Source organism: Chionomys nivalis, chromosome 24 (genome assembly GCF_950005125.1).
Source record: "Chionomys nivalis chromosome 24, mChiNiv1.1, whole genome shotgun sequence".
NCBI classification, from domain to species: domain Eukaryota; kingdom Metazoa; phylum Chordata; class Mammalia; order Rodentia; family Cricetidae; genus Chionomys; species Chionomys nivalis.
In genome coordinates this window covers 7,856,579-7,869,965 of record NC_080109.1, presented here as the reverse complement: position 1 = coordinate 7,869,965, position 13,387 = coordinate 7,856,579, and the positions used below count along the sequence as shown (strand labels likewise).

General features: G+C 34.6%; 1 protein-coding gene across 2 annotated transcripts in view; it reads left to right on the top strand.

Annotated features, from left to right (window-relative positions):
* Positions 1–13,387, top strand: part of Fstl5 (follistatin like 5) — a 402,285-nt gene that overhangs the window by 210,614 nt on the left and 178,284 nt on the right. For both annotated transcript variants that reach the window (XM_057756992.1, XM_057756991.1), the window contains exon 6: positions 10,154–10,274. In XM_057756992.1, coding sequence (XP_057612975.1) covers positions 10,154–10,274 — 121 coding nt within the window. The remainder of the gene's footprint in view (positions 1–10,153; positions 10,275–13,387) is intronic.

Below are 13,387 nucleotides of genomic sequence, written 5' to 3'. Positions count from 1 at the left end.
ACATAATGTGACAAGTTGCTTCAAGTTCTGGCCAGCTTTCTTTCAACATCTTTCAACATAAGCCCTTCCTGTCTGAAGTTGGTTTTTTTTTTTTCAAGTAGGTTTTTTTTTCACACACCACCAGTAAAAGAGCAAATCTGTGACATTTAGAGCAAAATATTGATTACTGCTTAGAAACATGTAGCCTTCCCCCCATGATAGAATAAATCCTATGTGGACTATGAGTAGATAGTGCAGATAGATGTTTTACAATATGAGAGCTCTTGATTCCTTTGCAGAAGACCCAGGGGAGAGCCACAATACTCACATTTAGTTGCTCCCAACTACCTGTTAACTTCAGTCACAGAGTCTGAGGTCTTCTGAACCTCTTCAGGCACCTGCATACATGTGGTATACAGACACACACTCAGACACATGGAAATAATATATAATATGTATACGTGTATGTGTGTGTGTGCCAAATAAAAATACCAAAATAAATCTTTAAGAATAGAGAAAGGATGACATAGGATTTTCTCATAGCATCACCTGGTGATAATGAGTTCAAAACTGTAGCAATAGTTAATATATTGGCTTAATTTTTTTTCATTTAGATTCTGTCATCTTAATCAGCCAATTAACATTATAAATAAATATTAAATTAAAATGTTTTTCTAATGAGCACATATGCCAACTCTTAATAAGATTATAGAAAGAGCTACTTCTTTACATCATTTAGATTATCCCATTATATAAATTTGATTTACAATGCCATTGGCTCAATGACAACCACATGTAAATACACTTACAAAGTTAAATAAAACGTAAAAATATTTAAAAGGAAGTTCTTTTACAGCTAACAAGGTAGGCATGATATAGATAATTTTGCAATATTTACATATAACAATTGTTTGTCTTAAAAATAATTAAAATAGTTACATAGGGACAATTGAAACTTATTTTTTATTGATGAATACTATTACTTTTTTTCTTTCCTTAATTCTGAGCCACTCATCACAACTATTTATTGTGAGGTTAGTAAGGATTATTTTGTCTTATGGACAAAAAGCTATTTCCATGGGAACAGAGCAGAAGCAAACACACAAGTATTTCTGTGAATACACAGAGAGGTAAGTGATGGTCCCAGGGAATTTTATGGGAATTAATCCCATTTAATATACAAGAGTAAAAATTACAAAAGAATTTGTATAAATCACCTTTTAATGGAGAATGGGTAAATATTTTCAGATTAAAAAGGCATAATCCTGTCATTTAAACAAAATAGTTCAGTGGAAAGCCAGGTGTCTCCTTTATATTACTGTTGTCAATTACAGAAGGTAGGGCCTAGAAGTGATGGAAATTCCTTCAATGTAAAGATTTAAGAGTAATAATAATAGGAATAGTAGGCAATTGACAGAGAAAGATAAAGCTCACAACCGATGTGTGTATGTGTGTGTGTGCATATATGAATGAGGTGTTGTTTTCAATATGCTTCAGGGAAACTAGAATATTAAACTTTAGAGATTTTATTTTAAGTATTATTTGTAGTTTTTCATTAGAATGTGAAACCCTTTTATATATGTGTTTTAAAAATCCTCATGGGACAAATATAATGTCAATAATTAAATGCTTTTTTTTCGTTTTCCTTTTTCTTTTTTTTTAAACTAAGAGTCCTTCAATCAACATTTCCTTCAGATGAATTTTTAAAACATTTCATTGCTATATTGATTATTTTAAATTGAGTTTTATTTATTTTATGTTCATGTGCACTTATGTGCTTTTTTGGTACATGCATTGTCAGAGAATACCTAAGAGGAGTTGGTTCCTTCTTTCTTTCATAGCAGATTGATGTAAGGGCATTAGACTTGGCAGCAAGTGCCATTACTTGTTGAGCCTAGTGCTAACTCCTCCATATTGATTTTAAGTGTTATATTAGGCATGCTAGAAAATATCAAAGGTAACAGAATATTCAACAATTTTCTTTTGATTTTAATTTTTCTTGTAGGATAGTATGAGTTTCATATGCTTAAACAATTAAAATTTGTACTACTGATCATTTATTTTCCCTTTCCAAGTCATTTTTACTTAGAGCTCTGTTGATAATATATAATTTTCTTACTTAATTATACCATCTCCTGTTTCTATTAAACTTCTTTAAAATGAAGATTTCATCAGTATGGGGACTGTTATTGCTGCTCAGCTACTGTACTTCAGTATATGACATGCTCTTCAATTCATATTAATTGATTAGAAACTTTTTAAAAGGAAGTAAGAAAAAATACATGAAAGAAATAAAATTCTACATATGGTGGAGTAAAGGAACAAGTATGAAGGTTGTAATGATGATGTCTTTTATCAAAGAAAAAAACCAAGGTCTGATGACACCACTGTTTAATTCTCCCATATATTTAAGAATAATACAAATGCTTTTCAGATCAGTAGTCACAAAACCTTGAAGAGAATCTCAGTCTTCTATAGTACATTCTCATAGTTGCACATTATACTGATATCAAAAGCCAGAAATCAGAAGTAAAGGGAAAAAAAGAGGCAAAGAGACATGGGAGAGAAGGGCAGAAGAGGAGGAGGATGGAAGTAGTGCAAGAGAGAAAGAGAAAGGCAGACGTCTGGAATTCCAATAATGAGGAATTGGAATCTAATACCTCAATATGTGCAGTCTCATGAAAGAGGTTTCTGTGTTTTCTTTTAGTCTTTTATGAAATCTACACATTTACTAGGTACAGAAATGACCATATTTACCTTGCTTTTTTTGACTTTCATGACTCTTCTTAATAATAGAGAAGCATTGAGCTTAAACTCTTGCACGACCATTGTGCCCATGGCTTGATAATGATTGTTTAGGAAAATTAATTCAGGATGGAAGAAGAGAACCAAAATTACCAGTGCCTAACCATACCCATCTCTACACATTCTCAAGACAGTTTCTGTACTTTCTCCAACAAATAAACAAAAGCACATCTACATGTAAAAACCCACAACTCTCCACATTTACTCTCTAGGCTCATGATCTCATCGCCATAAACTTTCCAATGTGTGTGTGAGTGTTTATGCACATGAGTGTTTGTGGGTGAATAAATACTGAGTATGCATGAATGTGTAAGCGTGTGTGCATGAAAAAGTGTGCAAGAATTTGTATATGAGTTTGTGTTTGCTTTACCTTTATTAGAAAACAAACTTTCATAAGCAAAAGGAAAAGTTAAATGGAATTTTAAAATTTGAATTGGCAGGGAGCATCTCTACCTACTTATGGAGACACCTCACATTTTTATAGTATAATATTTAAATCAGGATACGCATTTGTTTTCTGATTTTTGTATGTTGATTTTGTTTCCAGAAATGATGACGGACTTATTTTTCCAAAGAAACTTTTGTTTTAGAATTCTGTAAGCTTATCTTGCATCTAACTCCTGACTCCTTCCATGGGATATCCTTGTCCTATAGACCTGATTTTCGCATTTAGAATTTTGAGTATTACTTTAGTGAAGAAAATGGTGAGTTTGTTACATTCAATTTACCACAGAAAAAAAACTTACCATTCCCCTTATTGAATATTAGATTTACACAGTGGGTGTATTGAAATGTGTTGGTTCATGTTACTGATATATGAAGTTTGTTCTGAGTGTTTAACATGAAAAGATTCTTAATTTTATTGAGCCCTTTCTCTCTAATGAGATAATCCTATAGCATTCATTCTTCATTTTATTCATGGGGTAAAATATATCTATGAATTAATACTCATAAATGCTCCTCTAATTCTTCAGATGATGTTCAGTAAACCCTGGAAGTGATCTTAATGTGTTATTGGATGAGCTTCCTAGAATGTTATTGAAGGCTTTATATCTATGTTCAGTAGAGATATTGATCTGTAGCTTCCAGCCTTCAATGATTCTCTCTATCTACTACTATTACCACCCCTCATCCCATCCTCTCCCTCCCTTCAGTGTCTCTTTGCCTCTTCTTTTCTTCTGATTTCTGTTTTGTGTCATTAGCAGAGTGCAGACCTATTAGAACGTGCTATAGAAGATTAAGATCCTTTTCAAAGTTTTGTGATGGATCTTGTATTATTCTTAAATATTTAGCAGAATTCACTAGTGGCATTATCACCCATGGATTTTCCTTTGATGGAAGATATAATTATTAGTATCTTCTCACTGTTAATGGGATGTTTTTATTTCTTCATGAATTATATGATTCAATGAGGTATATTATGTGTATGTGTGCTTGTTCAAGAATTTGCTCATTTCTTCTTGTCAAACTTGGGGGTGTGTATTTCTTAATAGACTCTTGATATGCAGTGAATTTTTGTGAAAATTATAATCTCTCTGGTTTCATTACTATTGTCTTCTTTCTTTTGTTCTTGTTAGTTAAGCTAGGGATTTGTATATTTTATTTAAAGAAAGATATACAAAGAACAACTCTCACTTCATTGATCTTTGCATGGCTTGGTTCTCTGTGTTTTGTTACTCTTCTGATCATCTGTCTTGCCTTCTTGCTGCTAATTTTCAAGTTTTGTTTTTGTTTTCTTAGCTCCTTAAAGTACAATAATAGACTAATTTTTTGAGACCTTTGCTCTTTTTTTTCATGTAAGTGACAGCTATAGATTTCTCTTTCAATACTAATGTTGTCATATCCTTGAGCTTTGGGTAGTTTATTTTCCCTTATTGTTTGTCTCAATAAACTTTCAAACTTATTTAATTTTTGATTTAATTGTGTGGATTTTTCAATAATGTCAATCTGAATCCAAAGATGTTCTTGTTATTGATTTCTCCTTTTGCTGTATTACGGTTTCTAAATAAATTCCTCCAAATTTTAAGTTTTTAAAACTGTTTTAGTGCTGTTTTGTGGACAGCTATGAGATAACCTAGAGAACGCTTCCATGCACTGGATTCTATAGCTACTGAATGCAATGTATTGCATATGAGTGCCAGGTCGATTTGGTTTAGGTATACTTTAATTCCGGGATCCTAGCTGGTTTTCTGTCTAGGTATTCTATCCACCACTGAATGTAGGATGTTGAAGTCCCTGCTATTCCTGTGATGTGGGCTGTGACTCTTCTCATCTATGTTAGTATTGCCTCTATATACTTGAGTTCTCTGATATTCTGTGCCTTTATATTGAAAGTTTTATTTATCTGAACCAACTTCCTTCTTTTTGGAAATTATCTTTATGTTTTTCCTTTTACTGATTTCGAGTAGTTTATTTCAGTAGACAAAGGTATGATTACTACTGCTTGTTTAAAAACATCCGTTTAAATAGAATATATTTTTTCACTCGGTCTTTCAATCTATGTGTGTTCTAAGAGATGATACAGTTTCTTGTAAATAACATGTGGGTTTTTTGTTGTTGTTTTAGTTTGGTTTACCTTTTCTTAATTTTAAGCATTTAATCACTCTGGTTTTTAATTAGACAATTTGTTCTATTTTTACTTTATTATGATCAGCAATATTTTATCACTGCCATTTTGTTCCCTCTTTTTCAGGTGTCAAGTTTCTCTCTGTTTCTCTCTCATTTTTTATGGTTAGTTTTTCTTCATTGTTATGTTTTGACTCGTGTCTTACAACTTTTATTTTTGTCAGCATGCTGATTGTTTTTATCAACTTGAAACAAACCATAGAATTTGAGAAGAGGGAACTCCAGTTCAGGAACTGTCTCCATCAGATGGGCCTATAGGCAAGTCTGTGGAACATTTTCTTAACGATTAATGTGAAAGGGCACAGATCTCTGTGCATTGGGTGCTTTAAAAGAAAAGTTGCTGAGCAAGCCAGAGAAAGCAGGCCAGTCAGCAGCCTTTCTCCAAGGTTTCTGCTTCTGTTGCAGCCTCCAGGTTCTTCCTTGAGTTTCTCTATTGACTTCTCTTAATGATGGACTATCACATGGAAGAGCAGGTCAAGTCCCCAGTTTAGCTTTGGTCAGTGTTTTATCACAGCGATGGAAAGCAAACTGGAAGAGTGCACTATTAGATTTTGCTGTGTTATTTCCACAACTCCCACAGAAACCATCCTTTGATTAAAGGCAGATGCTTTAAATTATCTTAAAAATACAAGAACAAAAGGGGAAAAGCATAATTGCTAACTACAAGTGTACTTGACATTTTCTCCAAACTTTCAGTTTTGGTAGCATATTTACTTCTTTTGTTGCCTTTCTCCTAACATATCAGTTTAATTATCATGTACTCACACTTGTCTCTTTCATTTTGAAAAATTTTTACTAGCATATTATCTAAATTTGGTGTGATATTTGTTTAGTTTCTGATTGTTTGGGAATATCTGTGCTGCATTTTCTCCCCCATTTCTAATCTCTGTGTGTGTGTCTCTCTCTTTCTCTGCTACTGTGTGCGTGAGTGTACTGTATGCATATGTCTGCTTTACTGAGGACTGACCTTATAGCCTCACACATGACAAAAAGGCACTCTCCCAGTTAAACATTGAAATGTTAGATATTTTTAAACCTTTAAGACCTTTGCTTTTTTCTATACCCCAGTTTTGCCACAGGATCAGTACCTGTCCATTTTTCTTCTCCTGATCAGACACTGAAACTAATGTGTGCTTTCTGAGGTTGATGGGTTACCACTCCATCTGTGTGATAACCGTGAAATACTCAACTGTCATATAAGTGCACAATAAAGGACAACAGCCAATAACCATGGTCTGAGATTCCTACCAGACACAGGGTAGGTTAGATTCCAAATCTGTCTTTCCAGGGCTGGAAGCCTGAGTTTGTCACCAAGAAGAATCCCCATAGGCACTGGCTTGAGGTCAATGGTCATTGTGTCTTACTGGTGCCGGATGTTAGTATTGCAGGGCTTGTCTTGAGATGCACAGCAATTCAGAACTTACTCATCTATTATAAGGCAGACAGAGTCATTCAGAAAACTGTACTAGCTGAAGTCAGGGGAGAGATAGTGAAGGTAGTGTCTTGATCATTAAGGAGAGCACTATGCAGGATGGCACTTGAGGACTTTAACTACAGGCATCTGCACTGTCTCCTTAGGTGAATCTCAGGTCTACACCTCAATTGTCATTATAGTAGGTGGAATCTACTCTGCTCTTCGCATATGCTTTTTTCACACAATGCATACATAGAAGCTTCATCTGTTTATACAGTCCTGAAGGAGGATCTTTTGGGTTTTGCCTGGTCTTGAGTTTCAGTCTGAGAGTCCAGCATTCTTTTACAGAACCTTCTGTTGTTCATTCTCCATCTCACCATCCACCACAAGGAAATTTTTCTTTGAGTCCCTCACTTAAAAGAGTAATGACAGATTCAGTCCCTCTCTGACTGTCAGTGTTGAGTCCAAAGCTACATCCAATCAACACAAGGCCAGAGCTAGAGCGTCTTGAAGGAGCATTGTTTCCATGGTGGGCCTATCTTTGAGTTCCAAGTTAAGGACATCACAGTCTCTTCCCAACAAAGAAGTCACCTTTCCCATGATGTACCATTTGGAGCTTAGAAATGCTTAAGTTGGAAAGCCTTTCCTTCTCGACTTCAAAAGAGTCTTTGCTTATGATTATGCTAACATATTCCAGTATTTTCCTAATTTTATGAAGTATCTAATTTTCATATTTCTTGTGAATATGTTTTCTTGAAAATTAGTTATTCCAACTTATATTTCTCCAGATAAATATCTCTTAGTGATGTTTCCCAGAATCTTGTTCTGTCTCAGTTAAGGACATTTTTACTTTCTTATCATAAGTTGTATTTCAAACTCTAAAACAGAGACTGGTAAGAGAGGCAGTTAGAAACTAACGATTGAGAAATTGACTAAATAAGGAAGCTTATGAAGAATAGTTTATTGAAATGAAAGTTTAAAAAGTTCTAGAACAAAAATAATACAATATAAAAACATCAAAGTACTGAATAATCTCAGAGTTATAGTATTATTTACAAAACTCTGTAGATGTTATGTGGAGATAGAAGTTTCAAGCAATCATATATATGCATTATCTTGAACTGCATGAATATAATCCCCTTTGGAAAAAAACCAAAAAAAAAGACCATCAAGAATCAAAAAGTTAGAAACTTATTTTCTGGGTCTAAAAATGAACTCAGTTTTTGCAGCAGATTAGAAAAAATATGAGACAGAAAATGACAAAAAAAAAACCAAATGTACTTGTTTCATCTGTCCATTTTCAAATTTATGTGTGACTTAGGAGTACCTAACATTGGAATGTCTGATAGCTTTGGTGTTACCGTGTCCTAAGTATTAACATAACACCAACAATGTGAATCTTAAGGAAAAATAACAGTGAGGCACGATCCATTCAATGCCAAATCCTACCCCTTAGCAAACCACTATAAGTGGTCTAATCAATAATAGATGGACAATGACTGAGGGATCTGTCGCTTCTAAATGGAAAAGTTTTATTTTCCCAAAAGACTTATAGCAGTGATGGCTTCAGTCATTAGGCAGTATTGTTAATCCCTGGAGCTAGAATGCATAGAGCATATGGTATAATACATTCTACAGCAGTCATTTATAGGAACAGTTATGCCAGAGAACTCTCTGTCCTTCCCATCTCTATTTTGCAAATAGCAGCTTAACCAGTAAAGATTTAATACTATTGACAAGAACGTATCTTTTAGTTAAAAGTGTAAAGTTCAAGTGAAGGCTTGCAGATAGAATGGCTAGTCAAACATACAGATGTTTCCTTGAGATGCACCAAATGTGGTTGTGGTTTATTTTTCCATATGGTGCTTTTTATTTGTATGATTAAAAATAAAGTTTTAATGAAAATAAAAAGATATATTATTGAGTTCCTGTTTATCAGTTAGTATACCACCATTACATGACACTGCTTTGTTGGTGTATGTTGATTCCATCTTTGGAGAGAGCCTATAAGTCATTCACACTCTATTTAATCGGGGTCACCAAACCTCCAATCCTGCAAAGGGTTAAAATATAGATTAAAAGCTTTAGAGGATACTGAGAATGGGACCAACATGTGCCTCTATGACAAAATATGTGTGATGCTGTGTTTTACAAGAAAAAAGACAAAAAAAAAAAAAAAACATGCGTAGACAAAGCACATAAAAGCTGGTACCTGAAATTCTGCAGGAGATTATTAATGATATGTATTACATAAAGAGAAATTACTTTTTAATGCTCAAAGGTTATTTTTAGTGAATACTACATGACTAGATTGTACTTGACTATTTCTAGTGCAATGAATGGTGGTGTAATATTTGTTTTTATTTTTAAATTGAGTAATGAGAATTAACTTTAAATAAATTAGACAGCTGTTAAGTGGCTTTGGCAGGACTCAAGTACACTCCTGGTGAGTACAGAGTTTATATTTTCTGATTGCCCTGCATCACTTTTCAAACAACAAACCATTCTGTGGCTGATCTACAAGCAGTAGGAATTGCTTGTTCTGGATGTGGTAGACTGTTAAGGCGTGGGGAACTGTGACCACAGCAATGCCACTCCACACCATGGATAGGAATGCCTGCTAAATTGTGTGAGCTCTGCTCTCTGAGAAGCAATAGCCAAAATCATCAGAGTATAAAAATGTTGAAACTCAGTCTATGGGAGTAGACAGAGTAAGAATGACAATGATGCTTTGCCTCATCATGCTTGAGTAGACTTGTTTTCCATTGGTGCATTAATTTTGTCTGGCTCCTGGAAACAGTCATTTGCTTAATAGTCCTTTTGTGAGCAGGGAGTCTGGCCCAATCTCAAATGACTCATCCCCCAGCTATGGCAGAGTTTCAGCATAAGGGGAAAATAAAATCTAACTTCATTTTTCGCAAATAGTATGAAAAAGGAAGTAGTCACAGCATGTTGCACTTTTTATGACAGGATGGAACCGTGTTTTCTTCTCACATGGGTCAATGAGGAACAAAACAAGGTTTTCCTGTGCAGGTGTCTCCCTGAGTTGGTGTAAATACAGCAAATAATTCAAGACAAGTAGGAAATGTGCAGATTCATTAAGTTATACTGTGAAGTTTAAACAAATTCTAAGCCTGTATTTTAATTTTGCCATTATAGCAGTTAAAAATAGTTGTTCAATTACAAAAAAAAACCAAAAAATCTGTCTGTTGTTGATTTACTTTTTACTGTTCTTCAGCTTTAAAGTAATCTATTTTGAAATTGCTACCTATAAATATATTACATAGAAATATTGAGACAAATATAAAGGTTTGCTGTTTTGGTTGCCAGGTGATTAAACAGGAAGAGCTGAACAAGGACCTTTCTGACTGTACTCTGTACGGTCTGCTCCAGTACGATGACTTCAATGCTGACAAGCACCTGGCTCTTGAAGAATTCTATAGAGCATTTCGTGAGTACAGCGTCAATCTTGAATTCCATTTTGTTCTTTTTCCCATGTTGCTTTATGCAATATGGTCTGTAAGCTTGATGCCAAAGTACAAGCTGTTTCTTAGGAGAAGTGTTATAACGAAGAGAATTTAAGGTTCTGGCTCCTCGAGAACATATGCAAAACTAGGGGATTTTACTGTTCCAAAACAGCTCTGTGGCCATGCTCTCTTCCCAGGCATCCTGTACCACACACTGACTTTGGTGTGAGAGCCAGTTTATAAAGCTTTCTTTGTGGTTGCTCTGGAAGAGGAGCAATACTGACCTGTAGTCATCATGCATCAAAACCAATTTAATTACTTATGCAGTGATATTTACATCTTCATTGGGAAAGCAAAAGGAATTAGCAGACGAGGTTACTGTAAATTCCAGGAGCTATTGAACTTTAGAATTTTTCTTCCTTTCACTGAAATAAAAAAGACTATTTGTGCTAAGTGACTTCAGAATAATTTATATTGGTTTGCGTTGCTTAAACGTACCTTAGAAAGATCATCTGTGCTCTATTAAAAAAATTAAAATGACTTAGTCAACATAAATTTCATATCAGACTATTCTTTATAAGTAACTTAAAGGGAAGAGACTAGGGAGCCACAACAAAAATAATGAAAGAACTGTGCTCAAGAGAAAAATCAAATGAGCTGGTGCTTGCAAAGTCCTAAAGAAGCATACGATCCATTGAACTGAACAAGTGAAAACCAAACATGACATCAGCAGACAGAAAGATTTACTCTCCTAAAAAAAAAAAAAAAAAGAAAAAAAAAAGAAAAATTATATACATTTAATGTAAAAAAATATTTGTTTTGAACTAAAGTCCTTCCACCTAATAAGTGACTGCTTTGGGAGATTCTACTTAAAAATATTATTTCTTTTGGCTAGAGAGAGGACTCAGACTTTAAAACCACCTGATGCTTTTACAAAAAACCTGGGTTCAACTGCCCCCATCTCTGTGAGATGGCTCCATGGAATCCACTGGTTTCTTCTGGCCTTTGCAGCGGCATTCACACAGATGGAATACTCACAGAGACACTAGCCATACTCATATGTCAAAAAAAAGCTGGAGATTATATATTTGAAGATACGGTATGTTATGTTCTTAAGATTTAATCAAATTGCATATTTTTTAATATGGGAAGGGGGGATTTACCAAACAATTAACTCAGTAAGTTGTTGGTCCCTTAAGAGGGTTTTAAAAAGCTAATGTACCTTGCAAAATAAGGAAATGACAGAAATGAATCATTGTAAGTTTAATTAAAGAAGGTGAAACACACAGAGGTGAAGGAGAATTTCAGAGTATACTCTCAAGACGATGTCAACTTGGTTGTAAAACTACACATTTTACACCTATATTCACACTATATTAGGCATTCTTTTGGACCTTAAGGAGGCAGAAGGAAAGATAAAAATGATCGTTCATTAAGTAAAAATATGTACAAATGATTTAATATAAAACTCCAGCATCTTTCATTTTATAATGGCATTCAAGGCAGAAGGCTTTAAAAGCAATTTAAAAGAATGATTGGAGATTGTCACCTGTGCTTTGATGGATAAGGTCTTTACAAATATTGTAGCAATGGAACTGCTTAGGTTAAGTGGCTTTAAACTTGAGGAGATGATCCAATGTCAGAGAACACAAAAATGACATAATCAAGAAGGCAGGTGCCTAAGATTTGCGAGTGTTTAGGAAAAGTAGTCCAGCACTAGAATGTTCCATAAGAAGTTCTATTGAATAGATAGGCTGTTTTAGCTTTGTTTTGTTTTATTCATTAATTTCATTAATCATCTGTCTAATGTCGCAACGGTTAACCATTTTTCATTAGCAGAAAGCATGAACTAAATAAAATGGGTGAAGCAATACTTTACACGAGCTGGAAATAACTGAGTGATCTTCAGTTGACAAAGCATTGAGAAAAGTGTTAAAGGGAAATGTTTGTGTTTGCTGGTGGTGAAACAGTGAGATAGGAAACAAAGATAAGTGTGAGTAGTTTGCTATTTTAAGCCAACTCATGAGGATTTTATGCAATGATATCAGAATGTGTCAGCAGACAAGAATCTTGCCTACCTTATTTCTACTTGTTTTTCTTGGAAGGATCATCCCATGTTTTGGAATATAATTTGTTGTGGATGTGGAAGTATATTGTTCTGAGAAATGACATTATTACAATCCAAACTCATTAGCCAATGAAACTCAAATGTGATAAAACACCATTAAATGGTCACAAAGCTACTTTGTATAATGAACTATCTAACTTTTAAGAAGAAAAGTTATGAGGTTCTATTTACTCTTAGATTATAACACAAATTTAATGTAATTGATTTTAGTTATAGTAACACAATTATCTTAATGATTATTGTAATGATTCTGCCCTTAGGTCAAAATTAAAGACAACTTAAGGGTCTACACATTCAGTATTTGAAACATAGAGATATGATAGGTAAGAAAAGCACTTAGTAGCCCAGCATGCTGCTCACACTTTGAAACCCGAAACTCAAATTTTAAAGATGAGACGATCAAAATTAAGCCAGCCAGAGCCACAGCAGATACAGCCAGAGCAGTATCATGACACTGCCTCAAAACCAACTTAGATAACAACGAGGACACTAAGAGAGACTTACATAGATCTAATCTCCATGGGAAGTAGTAAAAGACAAGATCTCCTGAGTAAATTGGGAGCATGGGGACCTTGGGGGAGGGTTGGAGGGGGAGAGGAGAGTCAGGAAGTGGAGCAGAGAAGAATGTAAAGCTCAATAAAAATCAATAAAGCACAAAAATGACAACAAAAACTAGAAAAGAAAGCTCAGAGCTGGGTCCATGCTGGGTAAGCATGAGGACTCCAGCACAGACGCCCAGGGCCCATGCGAACAGAAGGCATGGAGCTCTGCCTGCGATACCAGCAAGCGGAATTGGGGAAACATGCTGCAGAGCTTGACCATCCTAAATGGTGAGGTCTGTGTTTTCTAAAGAGCCCCGAAGTCAGAGAATAAAATAAAGAATAGTACAGGGAGGTGTCTGATATCAACCTTGGGTTGATATGTATGAACATGCATACAGGTGTTTCCATCTACATTCTAACACCAGTG